The 19,833-nt window shown below is 42.5% G+C and overlaps 1 protein-coding gene across 3 annotated transcripts in view; it reads right to left on the bottom strand.

The window, feature by feature from the left end:
• Window positions 1-890: 890 nt before the first annotated feature.
• The window catches only part of FEZ2 (fasciculation and elongation protein zeta 2), a 42,226-nt gene continuing 23,283 nt past the window's right edge, over window positions 891-19,833 (bottom strand). Inside the window, exons 6-10 of one of the 3 annotated variants that reach the window (XM_082745324.1) lie at window positions 9,510-9,590; window positions 7,387-7,462; window positions 4,471-4,536; window positions 3,084-3,112; window positions 891-1,866 (exon numbers count right to left, since the gene is read on the bottom strand). In XM_082745324.1, coding sequence (XP_082601450.1) covers window positions 3,102-3,112; window positions 4,471-4,536; window positions 7,387-7,462; window positions 9,510-9,590 — 234 coding nt within the window. In that variant the 3' untranslated portion in view covers window positions 891-1,866; window positions 3,084-3,101. The remainder of the gene's footprint in view (window positions 1,867-3,083; window positions 3,113-4,470; window positions 4,537-7,386; window positions 7,463-9,509; window positions 9,591-19,833) is intronic. The other 2 variants (XM_082745323.1, XM_082745325.1) reach the window with 2 other exon arrangements.

Raw genomic sequence — 19,833 nt, 5'->3', positions numbered from 1 at the left:
ATCAAAATCCATTCATCATGCAGACGAGAAGGGCCAAGGTGGGAAACACTGGCGCTTCACCACTGAAGAAGCAAATTTATTAAGCAAAATCAGAGAAATCTCATTATCAGGTGACTGGGATTTGAAAGGAAAAAAATACTGTACTTTCTTACAGACTCTAGGAGCAACAACTTAAAAATGAACTATAAACAGAACACTGTTAAATTTCTTGTAAAAAAAAAAAAAAAAAACCTATCCTCAAGGTCTTCTCTCATATGCCTTCTAAAGTAGTATTTTTCTTAGTATAGGCATTATTTTCACAAATTTGCATTTAGTTGAAGTTATTAATTGTATTATGTATGTATGCATCTTCATCACCTCGAGGGCAGGGAGTAAGTCCCATAGTCACTGTCAAACTACTGACAAAACAAGACAAGCGCAAGCCCCTCGCAGCCCCAGGAAACCGCAGAGATGCCACAACAGCCTCCAGCTCCACCCTGAGCTGCTGCTTTGGCAGCCCTGGTGTCCCAGTTACGCAGTGGAAGGAGGAATAGGGATGGGCCTTGTGTGCTCCCAGATGCTGATCTGGAACCTGAAAGCCCCTTGCCAGGTCCTCTGTAACTCTTCGCACACTCCTGTGGTCTGAGGGACGGAGCTGCCATAGCTGTGGGGAATGTCTCGGACCCAGGAAAAGAGCAGGCCTTCTGTCATCCCACAGCAACCTGGGGCAACCTGAAAAAGTCTGTCTTGCCCCTCCTTAACCATCATGAAGCTAATCAGGTTCACCAGCTTACACGCCGTAGTGATGGACAACATGTAGAATGGTAAAGGGGAGAATCTAGCACTGCGAGGGAAGAAAAATCTTAAGAAGTACAACAAAAACACACACAAAAAAATCTCTCCGACATACATTACCCTTTTTTCCAACATTTTATTAAATGGCAATGACTTGACTGGAACTGGCAGAGAAGTGTCTCAGGACCAGAGCCAGGCGGATGAGTAGCTGCTTCCCAGGGTAGCACGTGGGGAGGACACTTGGGCACGAAGGACACAGAGCAGGAGTGGGGGGGGGGGGGTTGCTGCGCAGACATGAAAGCACCTCAAGGAACACAGACTCCCTGTAAAGGACACTTCTTCGCAGACATGGGAAGCAAAACATAAAAACATACAGAGTTCAACAATACAAAGTTCTGAAAGTGAATGGCAACTTCATGGTTAACGCGTGAACAGTGGAGAAACCGGTAGCAACCTCCAGCGTCCGCCCTGTCAGCCCTGTCAGCCCTCTCCGCCCCCCCACCCCCCACCCCCGGGCCCTCTGCGGCCACCGAGCGCACGTTCCACTTCAGCTTCTTCCAAAAACAGCCCACAGGTCAGCGTCCGTCTCCCTGGACAATACTGGTAGGTAATATTTATCCTGACAGTCCCCTTATAAAGATCAGTGTCAGTTCTTGCCACCATCGAAGAACAGCTACAACATAATCACTCAGTGCTTTAATCTAGTTCTTTAGTGCAGCTCAGATCTAGAAAGTCAAACACTCAACTGGTCGTACTGTCAATTCAGAAAAAATACAACTGCGCATGCACAAAAGGACTCCCCCTTCCTCTACAAATTAGAGGAGAGAAGAGCTCGTAACTGTTAGTATTTAACACAAAAACACCTCTAGAATTGAGAACAGTGCCGTACTGCTCATGGGTCATAATATAAAGAATTAGTGAAAGCATGATCTAGTAATACTGAATCACAAACCCAAGTTCGAGTGTGCTGAGTTTCCAATGGCAGGAAGGGAATGGTAGCCAGCTTTCAGAACAACGCTACACGAGACGTCGCTTGTAGTCCACGAAAGAAAGCCGCTCCTGACGCAAAGCTGCCCTATGTAGGGCAGAGAACTAGAGGAGGAAGAAAGACTTTTAAATAGAAATGTAGATTTCATATATATTTACACAAGATGTATATACACTATATGTATACAAAAATATACTATTAATCATGAGAACAAAGAATCTACAGTAGCAACTTTTTAAAAAAGGTTTGAAAAGCCTACAGCCAACAGTGAAAAGTTCTCTCAAGACACATTTATTAAAATTGCCCAGAAATGAGATACCAAAAGGCCATGTCACTTAGGGTACCACTTAAGAGATTAAGAACCCGTAACGTTAGCCCTATACCTTCAGGCTTAGAACACGGCCAAGCAGCTCCCCAGGAAGTGAAGAAGGGTTGCAAGTCTGCACACACACAGAGCAGCAAGCCTGTCTACACGGCCAGCCTTCCGTACAATCGAAGCCTCGGCGGGGTCATTCAGCTGGTATGAGAAAAACCTTAAGGAGCCCAAACAGCATCCAGCCCACCTTTCTCTGGCCAAATGAGGCCCCTTTTCTACCTTCTTCCATTTCACACCTTCGCATTAAAATGAACATTGAGCAGCCAAGCCATAGTCTTTGCTGTTAAAACTACGGCAAGTCCCACCAAGAAAGCGAAAGGAGGGTGTTCCCTTGAGGACCCCCCTGCCAGCGAACCTTCTAGTGGGGCGGGGACCTGCACTCTGAGGTAGAGGAATTGCCGACTGGCTGCGGACTTCCAGGATGGGTGGAAGAGAGCGTTTTTGGTCAGCCCCCGTCCATACCTTCACATTCAAACGAACACCTGAGCATCACACACAGGCCTACTCCGTGCTCAGGCGGCGGAGTCGCTAGCTGGGTCTGAACCCTAGCTGCTTTTCCACCCAGACCTCAGGCTGAGACAAAGCCACAGCACATGCACACAAGCGGCTCTGAGAAGCAGCCCCGGAACAGACTGGCCTGGCTCACGGGCTGGAGCAGGGGGCACAGAATGGGTAAGTGCCGCTTCCCTAAGGCCCATGGTATAGGCTCAGTTACAGGCCTGGGTCTTCAGAGGAAAAACTTCAACATCATTTGCCCCCAGAACACTCTGTTCTCTGGGTCATAAAATTCTTCCATGCGGTCAAATGATAAAACAGCCAGAGAATGCTTCAGAAGCTCATTCTCTCTGGTGCTCATGGTAGTGCCTTAGGAACCCGCTAGAATTAAAAATCAAGACATGTTCTTTATGTTCATCTCATTCCTGTCTCACATGTGTAAGAACAAACCTCAGAACAATCCAGCTTTCACACCAATGCTAGCACAACATAAAAGCAAACCAAGGTGTCAGGTATTAAAAAAGAAAATTCAGAATGTAAAAGGAAGAAAAAGCCCTCTATCAGAAGAACACAGCTTATGTATAAATTCAATTTATTATTTGCAAACCCCTACCCCACCCCTAACCTACTAATGACTGGCTCCAGTCCAAGTCTCTTACAGGTGAGACTTAACACATCACTCAGTTTGGACTCCCAGTACCTTCTAAGGTTCCCTCTTTACAAGGTTGTGGTTGAAGAAACTCATCTGAATTACCTAACATTTCAGAAATCCCCAGCTTCCTATGGTTCGGTCAGCAACTCGGACACAGAAGAGAGAGAACCCAAAGGAAAATGTTACCAGAAGAGGACTGCTCTCAATATTGGATCACACCCTATAGGGTGAATTTTAGGATGCTTGGAAAATCCATCACCTGAATAACTGCTGCCTTACAGAAAATAATTTCATTGAAAAGTATTAGTTTTGCCTATATTAAGTTCATCAGTTCACTCTTCATCATCCAAATTTTGTTCTTTCCTCAGCAAAGTAAGTGTCTTCATTAACTTCTTTTTTATAGAATTTTTTTTAATTATTTGACAGAGGGAGAGAGAGAGAGATCACAAGTAGGCAGAAAGGCAGACAGAGAGAGAGGAGGAAGCAGGCTTCCCGCTGAGCAGAGAGCCCTATGTGGGGCTCGATCCCAGGACCCTGAGATCATGACCTGAGCTGAAAGCAGAGGCTTATTAACCCACTGAGCTACCCAGGCGCCCCTCATTAACTTCTTAAATGACCTTCCTTCACCTCATCCCTGCTCCCAACCTGTGATATTGATCTTGCTAAGATTTATGGCTCATTTTTCACTGTTCTAGTTGATGAAAATCCACTCTTTTCCTCCCTCCCTTCCCTGTCCCTTATAGCAATCCCTTTCATAGTCCCTCTGGGACTCTTCACTGATTTGACTGTCCCCTCTTTCATACATCCTCACAATCTGTCCTTCCCTCTCCGTCGTCCCCAAGATGGCAGAGACCACCTTACTCAACCCCATGCAGCGTCAGTCAACACCTCAGACTCACAGAAGTGTGGGAATGCTTCCATAATATTTCCTCCACTGCCTGCCTCCATGCTTATGGCTGACTGTCAACTTATTTCCACTAGCTCGAGACCCCAAATAAAAGTTGAATTTTATATACTATAACTCATAACGTAAGTAGCGTAAGTAAGCCACGCATCTACTCTCACTCTGCACAAATTACATTGATAAAACTATGTCTGGAAGTTACTCTTTGTTCTATTAGCAAGTCGATCCGTCATCGACTCATCAAAACTTCCCAACCATTGCACACAAATCGTAAGACTCACCTTTCAGTATATAATCAGTTAACAAGCTCGGAACCTTTTCACTGTCCTCTTTCATGGCATGAAGAACTACAAAATAAAAGAGAGAAATATAAGGCAACAACTTCAAATTCAGATGGAAAATCTCAATTACAATGTAGCCTTAATTAATTAGATGGTATAACACATCCGTGTGGAAATAAAAACACAAATGCTCAAGACACAATGGTCCTATTACCCGAGACTCCTCTCCCCGATTTGAAATTCCAAACAGTGGAACCAGGAAAGAGGAAGGGGCTTATTTACACAGAGCCTCAGGTTTGTCATCATAAATATTGGGAAGTGAGATCCCGCCGTGAGCACTTCCGTGGGCCCTAGGGAACAGGAGAGCCTCAGTCTGCAGATCTCACAAGCTGGAGAGTCTAAGATAAGTGACCAGTGAGCTACGTTCTCCAAGGATGTCTGTCAGCCCTCTCGGAAACTGTGAGAGACCAAAACAAGGACTGACCTCGCAGAGCAGCACCCAGCCAGGCTGCTTCTAGACTATGGAGGAACCTTGGTGAATCAGCCTTATCCTAAAGGAATTCTTTGACAATTTTATCTCTAAGCAAAGACAAATAGAAAAATCGGCTTTTAGAATGGTTAAAACTTTCAGCAACTGAGGTACACATAAACACGTGAAGAAATGCTACACTCGCTCGGTACTCTCCTCAGAGCATCCCGCGGACAATGCCGCACTCTTTCCCCACAAAATAGAACAAAACGACATGGTGTAACTGGCAAGTCCTCAACCTGGGCTTACACCCTGGCCTTCCCACTTCCCCGCTGTGGGACTTGGAGCACGTTCCTTAGCCACCCAGTGCACCAAGTTCCTCGTTTGTAAAATAAGAACCATCCCCAGACCAGTCTCAAAGGCTTGTGATTACCAAGTTACTAATTCAGATGTGACGCACTTAGAATAGTGCCCTGCACGGAATATATGCTGTGTAAGCATTAGCCGTACTGACGAACACAACTAATCCTGACTCTTCTTACTATGGCTGTGTTCCTCCAACAGCTTTTCTGAGGAAGGCTATATAACCAGAAATGCCGCCCCATCTCCCCGGGGCTTCTCCCGTGGCTAACATCTACAAGGTGGTGGAAGCAGAGGTGCCCATTCTCCCCCAAGTTTTCCCGAGATAACCACTTCTTATTTTCAAAGTGAAAGTCATGCTAACTTGGACATTCGTTCATGCCCCCATACATGTTCACTCACCCAGAGATTCCAAATGGTGTCTGTCTACAACAAATACATCACCTGAGAATCAGCCTGAGGACATTTTGGTGTGGGAATTATGATGACTTTGGTTTGGCCAAGTATGTCTGTCCTTGATCTGAGAAGCCGAGGTCTTTCAATAATTCTGGCTTCCAAGGCAATATTTATGTCCCCTTCTGAGAAGGCTACTCTGTTCAGTATTTCTGCTTCCCATCATGCTTTAGATTTATTTTCAGTTCTACATAAAATCACATGCCATAAGCTAGCATTATTAAAAAGTACAGTGGACTGGGAATTAAGAGATCCAGCCCTGTAATTAACCATTCACCATTCCCCTTGTGATCTTAGATACTACGTCTCGTGAGTTCCTCTGGAAAATCAGAGGGCTGGCCACGCAGTTAATCTCGTCATTCTCTATTTTAGACTGGCTAGCATCATTTGATTTATTATTAAAGGCTCTTCAAGGATTGTTCACCAAAGGAAGGAATAATAGCTTCAGGTAACAGCTCACCCCATTCATGCCTCCATATTCCTAAATTCCAAAATAGGTCTCATCACCAATATCCATTCCTGTGATTCCCTTTCACTTGGCTCCCTCTTTAAATCAGCAGTTATTACAAAGACTTACAGTTGCAAAGAATCTAACAGGTCAGCAAATCCAGCCCCTTCAAGGAAAACAAGTGACTTAACCCAAATCACACATATGTTCATTTATTTACTATGAGGGAAACAAAATATTTTTATCCTTGTTTTTCATTGTGACTATGAGAAAGTAACATCCAAGGATATCACTGTAAATAACAGGGACCAAACTAGAATTCATGGCTCATTTATGGTTACCATAAGAAAGATTCAATGGGGAATATATATTTAAGTCTAACAAATTATTTTAAAATACAAGCGTCTTGAAGGTGGAGTATCTTTTCTGCTTTGTTCACTGAAACATCTCAATGTCCAGAACATAGCCTGGCACAGAATTGGCCTTTTTAATATTTGCTGAATGACTCTTCTTAAAATATTACTATCAATTCAAATTCTACCTGTGACTATTACCTTGGATTTGGGGTTCTACATTCCTAAGAAAAAAGAGTGCTATCGACCACATTCTAAATCTTTCCTACTGAGTTACTGACAGTCATATTTATAGAAGATCCATGACAGACCTTATTTATTGATAAATTATATGTTCTGAGGGGTGCCTGAGTGGCTCAGTGGGTTAAGCCTCTGCCTTGGGCTCGGGTCATGATCTCGGGGTCCTGGAATCAAGCCCCACATCGGGCTCTGCTCAGCGGGGAGCCTGCTTCCCTCCCTCCCTCTGTCTGCCTCTCTGCCTACTTGTGATCTCTGTCAAATAAATAAATAAAATCTTTAAAAAAAAAATTATATGTTCTTAAACATCCAAGAGATGATGAAGAACCAAGTTACATTTTTTTCCTCAAAAGTTCAGCTTGTAAATATTTCAAAAGGTAAGACAAAGCACAAAAAATACAAATCAACTCTGGACTTAGTGTCATGTTTGATGTTATAAGCCATCCATGGTTTCATTCTCAGTAAATAATGACATCATCCATCATTTACTACCCTAAATTGACAAAACAAAACAATAACAGCAACAATCAACCAACCGAAAGCAGGAGAATCAGCAAAAGTAAATATGGTAAGAGTTTAATTTTGTCTTTGCTCACTTTTTGTTAATATCTGAAGATCTTCAACAGATGGTGGTCCATTTTTTTTCTCATAAGGAATGACTGTTGTCAAGTACTGCCAAGTCAAAAAAAAAAAAAAATGTCACTTAAATCTGAATGACCTTATCTGCAAAAATTTGATACAGTTACTAAAGGTCTATTTTATAACATGAAATGAAGTATCTTACTATCTCAGCTGGAGCTCTTTTTTTTGCCCACCTCTGTCTGCTTTAATCAAGCTCAATGTTAACATAAATATCCATTTTTTTCCACTTTCAGTTATTGAAAATTTCACAAAATTAGGTCTGAGGGTGAACTGTTCAATATATTCATTATTAAAGTCTTATCTAACATTCTCCTTGTATATTTTCAACACACTTTAAAAATAGTAATTTATGTAGTTTTAATAGTTTTGACAGTTCTGCATAAACCAAATCATCCCCAATGCCCAAAAAATTCTGTTTCAGACCATTTTTTTTTGGTTGAACAAAATGGTCATGTACTACCACAGACACACATACCAATTTTAGAGGTGTATTATTATTATTATTATTATTATTATTATTTTAAATTATTTAGGATGTTTAAAGGCATTAAAGGAAGAGAGAAAAGTGAAAGGAGAGGACGGCCCAGTGAATAATAAAAATTCACATCTGATATCGAGACAAATGGCCTCGTTCGCTACTATAAAGGCTCACAAGTATCAGAGTTATGGCCTATAAATATGTCCCATGAAAGCAGAATCTAAATATTATTGTCCAGATGTTCCTGTTCTGACCACTCCACCAAAAACTATAGTTCAGTGTGGTCTGCATGTGCTCATCTGGAGATCTACTGTTGTCTTACTCAGAATCTTTTGAGACCCACCCATTACTCAGTCCTTGCTCTATCTCCGCTCTATTCCTAACCCTCCGTGAGTGCTTTCATCCGTGGGTGACCTCGTAATCAAAAGACAAGGTAAAGCAGTTTTTGAGGATAAGTAGGAAAAGTGAATTATTCCATGTTTAAGAAAAAATTCCCACTATCTTTTGGTGTAGACTTCTCCAAGGTGATACCCAACGGTAGCACTGAATGTTTCTCTATGAAGAATACACCAGAAGCTGGAAACAAGCCCCCCGGGGGTTTCATGAATAGAGTGTGTGTCAGGCAAGCTGGCCTCTGAGAGCATCAGGAAGGCTATGCTCTCAAGCTTCCTGTCCCACTGGCATGTGGGGGTCAGTCTGGAGGCTACTATGCCATCCTGTGCATCTGAGAGAGGTAGAGGTGCCAGAATAAAAAAAATAATAAGTAAATTTTAGACCATCCCTTAATAGAGCTAGAAATGTCAGTGTGAAGGATTATTTAATATTATTGCCCTTCTTGGGCAATAGAGAAACTATCTTTTAGTAAAAACCCTACACTCAAATGTTTTCTTTCGATAAACTGTCAAAAGCTACATTCTGCATATTTTCTCACACTTAAGAGCTACAATGAAGTTTTCTTTTTAAAGTGAAAATTTCAAATTGTGAAAAGTAATTTTAAGCACACTCACTAATATGGTTGGGTTTCCTCTGTTCACGATCCTCCTTAAATCATTATACAAAAATGTTAATATAAAGCAAAGTGCTACACATTTGACTGTGTACGTCTATTCACGTATAGATTTGCGTAAATCAGGTCGCATGCCTCACTTGGCAGGTAGTAAGTTGGCTCACTACATGATACACCTTAAAAACGCTGGAATTTCATTTAAAAGGAGAGAAGATATACATATACTTTTACTGACATGTTTGACCTAGGACTCTTATCAAAAAGTCACCAACATTACCTTTCCTCTCCCCACAAAATGACATCTTGTTTCTCAAACTTTTGGAATTAGCGTGGCACATTCTAGTTTAGTTCTACATTCTATACATGCATCTCATGATGTCAACGCAATTTGTTTAAAGGTAGTGGAAAATGGAGCTCTGAAACATGTGAAAGGTAACTGTGTGCTTTATCAAGACTGTAAAAATGGTGAACTTTCACTTCTCTCTTTTTAAGCAACAGTCTTAGTACATTAGTAAAACTGCCAGCTCTCAGGACCTTCACTTACACAAGCAACAATAAAGCAGAGAATGAGGAAAATAAGGCTAAGCCAGCACCTGTTTCTCTCCACCTGAATTCCCAAAGGTGTGGCGGAGGCCATTCTGAATGACAGTGGAGATCCCTTCCACGCTGAAGCGCTAAAGGCAGCAACGCGCGGCCGGAAGACAAGGACAGGGAAAGAAGTTCAAAGACTGTTAGTAAGATCGCACCACGGTGACTTACGTGCCCAAGAGACAAGCAGTTAGAAAATGCCACTACTCATTCAGATAAAGCAGACCAAAATCATGCTGTTTTCCAACAGTTTTTGCTTGCATTTCCTTGCAAGTCAAACAATGGCTATCATGCCACTAGATTCCCCAAGACTGTCCTCACAGGACGGATAATTAAATTGGCTCCAACGTCAATAGCCTAAGTTGTACACATCTCTGTCTTCGGCAAAATTTACTGCCTAAATTTTAAGCTACCTTTTGATATTATTTACCTACATTTTATCAAAAGTCTGAAAACTTAATACTAACAGTATACATATTTTCAGCCTAAGTTGGCATACTTCTACCACCCATTGGGAGAAATACGAACGTAGCGTTTGGCAAACGAGGATGCCGTTACTTGGAGAGCTGAGGACGGCTTCCCACCCGCTCTTCGGGCGGCCCGCCACCGCCGTGGTGCAGAAAGCGCGAACTGCAGGAGCACATGTGCTTCCTGGAGAGCAGAGCGGACCCCACGTGCCAGCAGGCCCCTCTCACTTCCGCAGAGGCTTTCCCACTCTGTTTCTAGGAAACGATGCTCGCTTCTTTCCCCCACCAACCTCTGAGACTTCCTAGAATTCACTGTACTATAAAGGGATATTTTTTCCCTCAACTACTTATCTTGATTTGTGACCAGTCTGCAATGTCATCAGACGCAGGGAAAAGAGTCCAGTGGCACCTCTCTGGCTGTTGAGTCAGAGGCCTGAGATGGGCTCTTACGGTGTGACTAATTAAGGAGGAAGGCATTCTGGAAAGGGAGTTTAGTTCCGATTCACCCAATGGGCCCCCTCTCTGGATTTTTGCACAGGAAAGTTGAATCAGTGAACACATTTGAGGAGTCAATATAACAAATATTTACCAGGCCCCCAGGAGCAGAAGAGGAAACCAAGGGAACAATCTCTGCTTTCAAGAACGTATGGTTTAGCCGAGTGGTTCTCAAAGTGTGGCCCAGGAACACCCCCACGACGTCCCTGAAACACTCTTAGGGTCCATGAGCTCAAAATTATTTTCTCAGATATAATAAGGCATGATTTGCTTTTTCCCCTTTCATTTTTCATGACTTACAGTGAAATATTCCAAAATGACAGGCTGAATGCAGAAGCAGATTTAAGGCTCTAGCTCTCTTAAATTAAGCCAGGTATTAACAAGATTAACAAAAATGCATAGGAATGCCATTGTTTCTCACTAATTTTTTTAAAATAGAGTTATTTTTCATAAAACATGCTATTTGTATAAACATCAATGAATTTCTTATTGGCATTTTTAAATGATTGGTAATCTTTTAAAAATTTCATCTATATATAATAATTTCATCTAATATAATAATTATCCACCAATATGACTTATGTACTAAATAAAAGCTCTTTGGGGTCTTCAGTGAATTTTAAGAGTAAAAATAAGTCCTAACAACAAAAAGTTGAGAAACACCACGAATTTCAGTCATGAAGGAGCTAAATGCCTCTTTATCAGTCAAGTACTCAATGCTATTATAGAAAATCTGAGTACCAAATGTTACCATCTTTGGAGAACATATACATCCATGCCTCTCCTCCTCAATGGTCCCTCCCCACAGACTCCTCCGCAGACTGCAGGCCATTTTGTTCTGGCAAGAACAAAATGTCTGGTCCTGTCCCCTTGATTGAATGCGCTTCACTTTGCTGATAGCATAACTATATTCCCTTTGACGACGTAAGCTAGTTTTAAAAGAAAACCTACGCATAACTCTTTCGTAGATTTTTGTTTTGTAGCTTTTTCATATGCTATCATATAATTTCCTCACATTTTTAAGCATATTATCAAGAGATGAACTACTTTGGCTCCAGAAGCTACAGTCATTTTTTAAATTCTATCAAATGTATTTTCTCTCAAAAGCAACCAAGAAAAAGTACCTCATTCTCTACATACTCTGACTCCATTATCCTGAGGCATATTAAAACCAGACATAGATTTAGGAACCGTCAAACAAGGTGAAGACTTTTAGCCTCCATGCATCAGGAGACTGGGGTATACTTTACATTTGAACAGCACATTCTAGAAACACTGGCTGTACCTCCCCAGTTGGAAACCTATGTCTGTCACTGCAAAAGTATAAATAAAAAATAGATGCACATTTGGAAGCTCCGAGGTTCCAGCTGAAACTGAGGTTTCCTTCTTAAACGTGCAGCTGTGGGCTCCACTGAGCACCGCCACTGCCGGCAGCCGGCCTGGTGACCTCTGAGCGACCAGGCTGGGGGGAAGCAAGGGGAGATGCAGCCACCTGAAGCCACAGCAACCTGGAAAAGCAGGAAACTAACAGCTGATCCCGCAAAGGAGTAAAGGAACTCTCCCTAGTGAGGGCAGCGGAGTCCAGGGCAGGCGCCCAAGTCCCCGCGGTGGCCTGAGCAGGAAGCAATGCTGCCGCCGGTAACGCAGGACTGCCTCCCGTCCTGCCAGGGAAAGGACCGCACGGTAAAATCTAAAGGGTCACAGGAAATACAACAAAACCGGCTGAGAGAGATGTCGGAGAACATTCCTCCACTGGGGCTCCGGCTGCCATCAATCCCACCCCCCAGGCGGGAAGCACAGCCCTGTCCTCCCTCCCCGCTCTTCGCGCTCTTCGTGGGGCCAACCTGAAATTCTCCAGCCCTCACCGACTTCCCTTTCCCGGGCTTTCTTCAAACAGCTCGTCCCAGGGCTTCCCAGGCCTCTGACACTGAGGTCCTGGGACACTTCTCAGATCCCCGAGGCCCCTGGTAAGCTCTCCCCGGTGCCCCCTCCCCGGACGCCTACCCAGGTCCCTCCAGAGCCCTGAGCTTCCCCCTGCCCCTCTGGCTGCCCCTTCCGAGAGGTGCCCCTTTCTGGGCTAAGCTCTCATACACCAGTGCCCTCTGGGTTCTGTCCCCATTTTTCTCAGGCACACTCTCTGGACAGTCCCACGCCGCCGTCTTTCCCGTCTGCTGTCACGAATGTACAGCTCCCTTTGCCAAGAGAAGGAATGGGCTGAGAACCGAGCCCAGCACTGGGGGAGGGCTCTGGTCACGTCAGCCAGCTTTACTGCAACAAACGACCCTCCTGAGTGTCACTTGGGTGTTCAGTGGCCTCTTGGCCATCTGCACCTGAATCCTGCTGAGACTGCCCACATCCAGACCTGAACTCATCTTCCTTTCTGCCACCAGAAATAACGGGGTTTGTTTGTTTGTTTTAAGTCCTATTCCTCTTCAGCATTCTGGATCTCTCGTTCCTGGATCCAATCGTTCAAAACCCAGGAGCCAGATGCTACAGGCAGCAGCGACTTGCAGTGAGCGCCCCCTCCCCTGGTGACCCGACATGCTGGCAGAAGAGCCCCAAGAGCCGCGGGGGTAGAACCGGTAACCCCGCAAGGGCGCTGACGGTGCGCGCAGCCCAGAGCTACAACTCCAACTTTCATTCCAGATGTCAAAGCGAAGCTTTCAGAGGAGGTGACGTCTAAGCTGCGGCGTGAAGTCAACACCCTCCCTGATGAGCTACAAAGAACAGTGGACAGGAGAACCTCTCAGAGAACAAGACCCAAAGTGGCCAAACGGGCCAGCCCCGGCATTCATTCCACAGCCAGTGCGCGGGGGCCCTGCTGGTCTCCCCGAGCAGGACAGGAACAGCAGCTCCCGAGTAGCTCGATCTCCCCTCCTTCCCATCAGCAGCTTTCACTGCGGCTCCGGCCCCGTGGGCAGAGGTGCTAACAGGGCAGGCTGCTCCAAAGCAGAGCGGACCGGCAGGTATCCCCCCAGAGATGCTGGGCCTGAGGCTTGATGCAGTTGCTGTTAACCAGACCTGTGTATCTCCGTGTGGGGAGGGGACACATGGGTTCCACCTACGTTTGCCCAAGTCGGGAATCAGTGGCCCACCCTTCACCCTCTCTTCCCTGCTGCCCAACCAATATGTTCCACCTCCTTCCTATCTCTGAAAGTCAACCATTTTCCCAGCCCTGTTGTAACTGTGTGGCTCGTTGCTTACCCGAGTAAGTGCACCAGCCTTCCTGACTCCCCCTTCCAATGAGCTCTCCTTGAAACACTGAAGTTATCCTGCCAAAAGACAAATCTGAACAGGGAATGATCCACTTAAAACCTCTTTTTGGTTTCCTTCCGCCTTCTACTTTGCTATTTCCACACCCTCTTCTGAGTGACTTTCTTGCCTTTCTTGCCTTCAGCTTTCTCTCTCAACTTCTAGGCTTGGTGAACCACCTTCGGGGCCCCAGATGTGCCTGTCACCTCCGGATGGTTGCCTCCACCATGCCCTCTGCTTGGTATGCCTGTCCCTTCTTCTTCTTGTCCTCCAGATTCAACTCAGCCTTTCCCAGACCCCTGAACCAAAGCAGGGGTAAGAGTCATTTATCCACACCTCCATCACGAGATGGGGCCAGGCACAGAACACACCAAGAGCATGGCAGCTGCTCTGAATACAGCAGTTATCACCGCACACCTCGGCCTCTCAGCCTTGACAGTACTGACGTGTGGAGTCAGGGAGCAGTCCTTTGTCGCGGGGGCAGTCCTATGCAGGGCGGCATGTTGAATGGCATCATTGGCCTCTACTCAGAATGCTGGTAGCACTGCCCCTCACCTCATCTGCTTGTGTCAAGGACAAGTGTGCTTGGACACTGCCTAAAATCGTACAGGGAGGCAACCTGGCCTGGCTGAGAATCACTGCAAAAAGCACACTGCACGGTTTGTCAGCAGGACCCCCCGCGCACCTGCAGCACGCCCCCACGCGCTGGGGTTCACTCTGCATCCTTACTACTTGTGCCTGGCACATAACTGGAGATCAGTACATGCTTGTCTCATAGTAGTAAGAGAAAAGATAATCCAGACTTTTTTCAAAGTGGGGGTGAGGTACAATATCTACAGAAAACAGCAGAGAAAGAAAAAAAGTTTGGATTAATTTTTTTTTTTGGGGGGGGGGAGAGAGAGCTGAGGCAGGGCTGGGGAGCAAATAAGAGGGAGAGAGAATCTCAAGCAGGCTCCACGCCCAGCACAGAGCATGACAAGGGGCTCAACCTTGCGACCCTGAGATCATGACGTAAGCCAAAATCAAGAGGAGGACACTTAACCAACTGAGCCACCCAGGTGCCCCAGGTTGGGTTAATTTTTAATAAATTCAGTTAAGTTCTCACCATCGTTAAGGGCAGAAATAATGTCAGATACTTCTTCTATGTACCAACAAAGCACAACCCATCCTCAGCACGCAGGAGGCATCTGATGGACAGTCGCTGGCTTAAGTATCAATTATTACCCATACCAGGGAAACACTTTCAGATTTACGGATGGAACTAGGAACCACACCTTAGTCAGAAGTATTTGCAATCAGAAAATTTTCTAAGAGTCAACTGGGATAGAAAAATACTGAACTAGAAAGCAGGGCTCAGAGGTGTCTCCCAGGCTTGCCACTGATATCTGCCTGGAGGGCAGTTACTAAACCCAGAGACACTTGTGTCCACACCAGTGAAATAGGTGATTAAATGTTATCATTTGTAAAGGTCTCTTATTTATAAATCGTGTCAATCTATGAATTATCTCAACCAAGATGACCCATGGTTTCTTTAAGATGGCAAATCAAAACACACACATACCCAAGAGTACAGGACTGCGAGGTCACTTAAGGTTAGAATGTGAGTGCTCTAGAAGGAAAAAATGCATGGCCAAATGACACATTCAGAATTATCTACTCCAATGGCATTTATATGTCTGCTAAGCCACGGCTGAACATCTCTAAGACCAGAGCCCAAGAGTCTTACAGCCTAGGGTAACCATATCATGAAGAGACAAATTTTTTCTCTTGACTTCTTGTAGGAGAGAATTTTTTTTTTTTAAGTGCTTAAAAGCAAAAATAATCTGAAGGCAAACAGAAGAAAGATGACATGACAAGATACAAAGTTATTTGTCAAAGAAGTCAACAACGGAGTTCTGAAAAAGTCTACTGAAGAACCTGGTCTAGGAAGTCAGTGTGAGATTAATAAAGTAAGATAAATAATCTTGCTGACAAGGTTTGTAAAACAATGGAGTGACTAAGAAATACAGAACCTCTAGGATAACAAAAAAGTAGCAAGCAGAAGATCGATGAGCTGGAAGGATCAAGGAATGGAAAGACCAGGCCAGAGGACAAGGAAAAGAGCTCCAGAGAGCACACAACAGATGGGTTCACAACTGCCCTATAAATTCCAGAAAACAATACACCCTTTTGGAAGGCAAAATGAACTTTAAAAAGATAAAACCTCAGAGACAGATTAAATTTACTTTTTAGTAAACTTCACCTCATTTAGAAACACTACATTTATAATCTTGAGAGCGGACATGGTGTGTGATTAGGTGCTTAGGGTACTACACTGGGCCAGAGAAAGGGTTTTGTCTATGCTTCAATTTTACGGGGAGGGCAGGGGGAGGAAGAGAAGGAGAGAAGCATTTCTTTGTTGAATATTTCTCATGGTAAAAGTACCACAGGCACGTCACAGCACTTTCAGAAATCTCGCGGTTAGGAATGCGCAATGAAATAAAGAATATTAAGGATTTCTAACTTTAATTTAGCTTAATTAAAATAAACAACTGCGGGGCACCTGGATGGCTCAGTCGTGAAGCAGCTGCTTTCTGCTCGGGTCAGGAGCCCCGGGTCCGGAGAACAAGCCCCGCACCGGGCTCCCAGCTGGGCGGGAAGTCTGCTTCTCCTTCTCCCACTCCCCCTGCTTGTGTTCCCTCTCTTGTTGTGTCTCTGTCAAATAAATAAAATCTTAAAAAATCAATAAATGAATGAACGAATGAATGAATACATAATAAATAAATAAACAAACAAAACAAACAACTGCAATATTAAATATGTCAGAAAACCTAATCCTGCCTCCATTTAATCTACCATTTCTAAATTCGAAGGATCGAAACATTCAAATGCAAAGTGAAGACCTAGCAAAGATTCTGGGGATCTAAAATTTTGTGATCTAGCCATCTGTTTTTCACCATATCTTTACAAAGGAGTTAGCAGCTCTGAAAAATGTCCTTCTCAGAATGGAATTTTTGATATGAGCCCATTTATAAGCAGGAAAATGATTAAGCACAACAGTACTTATTTTATTGTTTCCCTCACTGCTGACAAAGTGCCAAGTAACAGTAAGGATGAGGGAAGTTTACTCAGTCCTGGACTCCATTCACATGCTTTACAAGGAGAATACTCACAGCTACCTCATGACCATTTCCTTCCCCGGCGTGAGTAGTATTGAGGCTCCAAATCAGTCATTCTCTGGAATCTTTTCCCATACAAAACCAGGAACAAAGTATAAACAAGATACAGAAGATTAAAAACAAAAACTGGAAAAATCTGAAAGAGGGAAAGGAGCCAAGATCTCCAGGCCCACAGACAAAACGCCTACACGTCTGACCAGGAGAAAGGCAGAGCCAAGGGTCCCTTGCACACACCTCTGTCTTACGTGCTCGAGCCAGGGTGGACAGGTGCTGTGCACTGAGGCCTCTGCTGAGCTTCTGTCTACCCATTTATGAAATGGCAGGAATATTAATAAAACCTATAGGGTTGCTGTGAGGATTAAATGAAGCAGTCCATGGGAATCACTTAGCAAAGAGTTCAGCAAATACAGAAATCCAAAAATACCCAAAAATATTCCTAACATTCCTCTAGAAAGGCTAGAAGAACATTTGGGACGTAGCTCCCAAAAAAAAGTAACTACATCTTTCCACTTTTCTCCAGAACAAGTAATGAGTCATTTTAGTTCTCCTCATATAAATAAGATGGCAACTGAGAAATAATACACTCCTGACTATATTCTCTAGCCTAAGGAGCTTTAGACAACATGAAGAAAAGACACTAAATACACAACTCAGCCAAAAAACTTGAACTGAAAACAAGTAACACTTGAAGGTTATTCAAGGTCTTTCTGAACAAGAAAAAGAGCTAGAAAACACTGTGTAAATCGAAAAGCAACAAGAATCAGATACAGAGATGTGATTTGTTATTTCTCTTCTGGAGTCCTAAACTTATCAAATCATTCTCTGCACAGCATATTCACCAGCTTAACTTATTTCACAGAAAGCAGGATCCAACACAGGGAAGGGAAAAACTAACCAGGAGGCCAGACTTTTCTGAAAAATTCAGAAAATTCAGACATTTCCTGCTATCAGACTTTTCTCTTAGCCTTATCTGACACCCAATGGCACAGATCTCTAAGGATCAGGAAATCTTTTAAAAATCCCAAATTCAAAGCTCAGTGTCAGAAAAAAGGTTAGGAAAAGCAATTAAGAAATGCTTTTCATCTATTTCCCGACTCGTATCCTAATTTATGCTCTGACTCCATTAATATTCTTTATACTCGAGAGGTTCAAAAGAAAGTGAAATTCAAACATAATTATGGTTCCTTATAAATTATATCATTTGCAATAGTTTGCATGACACAATTTTCAAATATTGACTTACAGAACAATAGTTTTAATTTTTAAATTCTTAAAATAATTGAAACATAAAACACAAGAAAAATAGAACAGAAAGCAATAAATGTTAAAAAAAATTACAAAGCATTATATTTAAATAAGTAAGGTATTACCTAAGATATAAAATTTGAATCTGCTTATTTTGACACTTCTTCAAATCAAATACTTTTAATGTGAACTATAAAGCAGTTACAAACGCAGATTCTACCAAAAACTAGTTTCTGCATAAAAAAAAGCAGATCCAAGTAAATTAGAAGATAGGAGTTATACCAAAGCAGATAAATAGTTGAGTATGTTTTGAATATTAAGCTACTTATTCTGGAGTTTGCTCTCAGAACAGAAAGATGTGGTATGAAGATTTTCAAGGTTAGGAGTTAAACGGAATAGTGTCTATCTATTTTTTTTATTTGAAGATCTTTGTAAATTTTTATGTAATTTAATATTAATGTGGTAATTAAGTGTTGGCAAACACTTTCAAACCTACTAAAATTAGAGTAAAATAATTAACCCTGGCAATTTTATGAATTATTTCCTGATACTTACGAATACTCTCAGTATATAATAAGACTACAATTTGCTGGCATATTGTGGCTTTTATGTGAATTTGTGTTATATTAACAAAAAATAAACACACCTCTCCAAGGCATAAAGAGTCAAGAACAGACTCCTGATTTGATTTTTAACTGCTGGGTCATGAAAGCTCACTATTACCAGTCTGTCACCAAAAGAAAAATGTAGAAAACAAATAGTAGATAATGGTAAACAAAAACTGGTGGTGACACAATTCTCTAGGCAATACTATCTTTCATAAAATAAACCTGCATTACATCTAAACTAATTCATAATTCATAGGTATGAACTATTAAAACAATAAAATTACACATCCAACTTTCTCTCTACCCTACAATGACTTTCCATTCTATGGCCTTAACATTAATTTTTAGAAATGCCTATTACAATAAAGAAAAATATGAAGGATTGTAAGAAACTACTATAAAAAAGTATATGCCAACAAATTGGAAAATCTTGATGAGGTGGATTAATTCCTAGAAACAGACTGTTTCCAAAACTGAATCAGGAAGAAAAAGAAAATCTGAACAGACTGATTACTAGGAACAAAACTAAATCTGTAATCAAAAACCCTAAACAAACAAAAGTCCATGACCAGATGAATTTACAGGCAAAATGTACCAAATATTAAGAGTTGATACCTATTCTCTTCAAACAACTCCAAAAACCTGAAGAGGAAGGAAAGCTTCCAAATTCATTCTGTGAGGCAAACATTATTACTCAAAACCAAACCAAAGACATTACAAAAAAAGAAAACTACAGGCAATATCCCTAATGAGCATATTTGCAAAAAAAAAAAAAAAACCACAGTATTAGCAAACCAAATTCAACAATACACTGAAAGAATCATTCACCTCGATAAAGTGGGATTTATTCCATGGATGCAAGGATGGTTCAATATCTACAAATCAATCAATGTGATACATCACATTAACAAAATGAAAGATAAAAACCATATGATCATTTCATTAGATGCAGGAAAAAACATTTGACAAAATTCAACATCTGCTTATGATAAAAACTCTCAATAAAGTGAGGTTGGAAGGAATATACCTCAAGATAATAAAGGCCTTATGACAAACCCACAGCTCACATAGCACTCAATGAGAAAAAGCTTTTAGGAACATGAC

This window comes from Mustela nivalis, assembly GCF_964662115.1.
Source record: "Mustela nivalis genome assembly, chromosome: 8".
Classification (NCBI taxonomy): Eukaryota; Metazoa; Chordata; class Mammalia; order Carnivora; family Mustelidae; genus Mustela; species Mustela nivalis.
The sequence above is the reverse complement of the archived record's forward strand: the minus strand, read 5'-3'. Positions and strand labels throughout refer to the sequence as shown.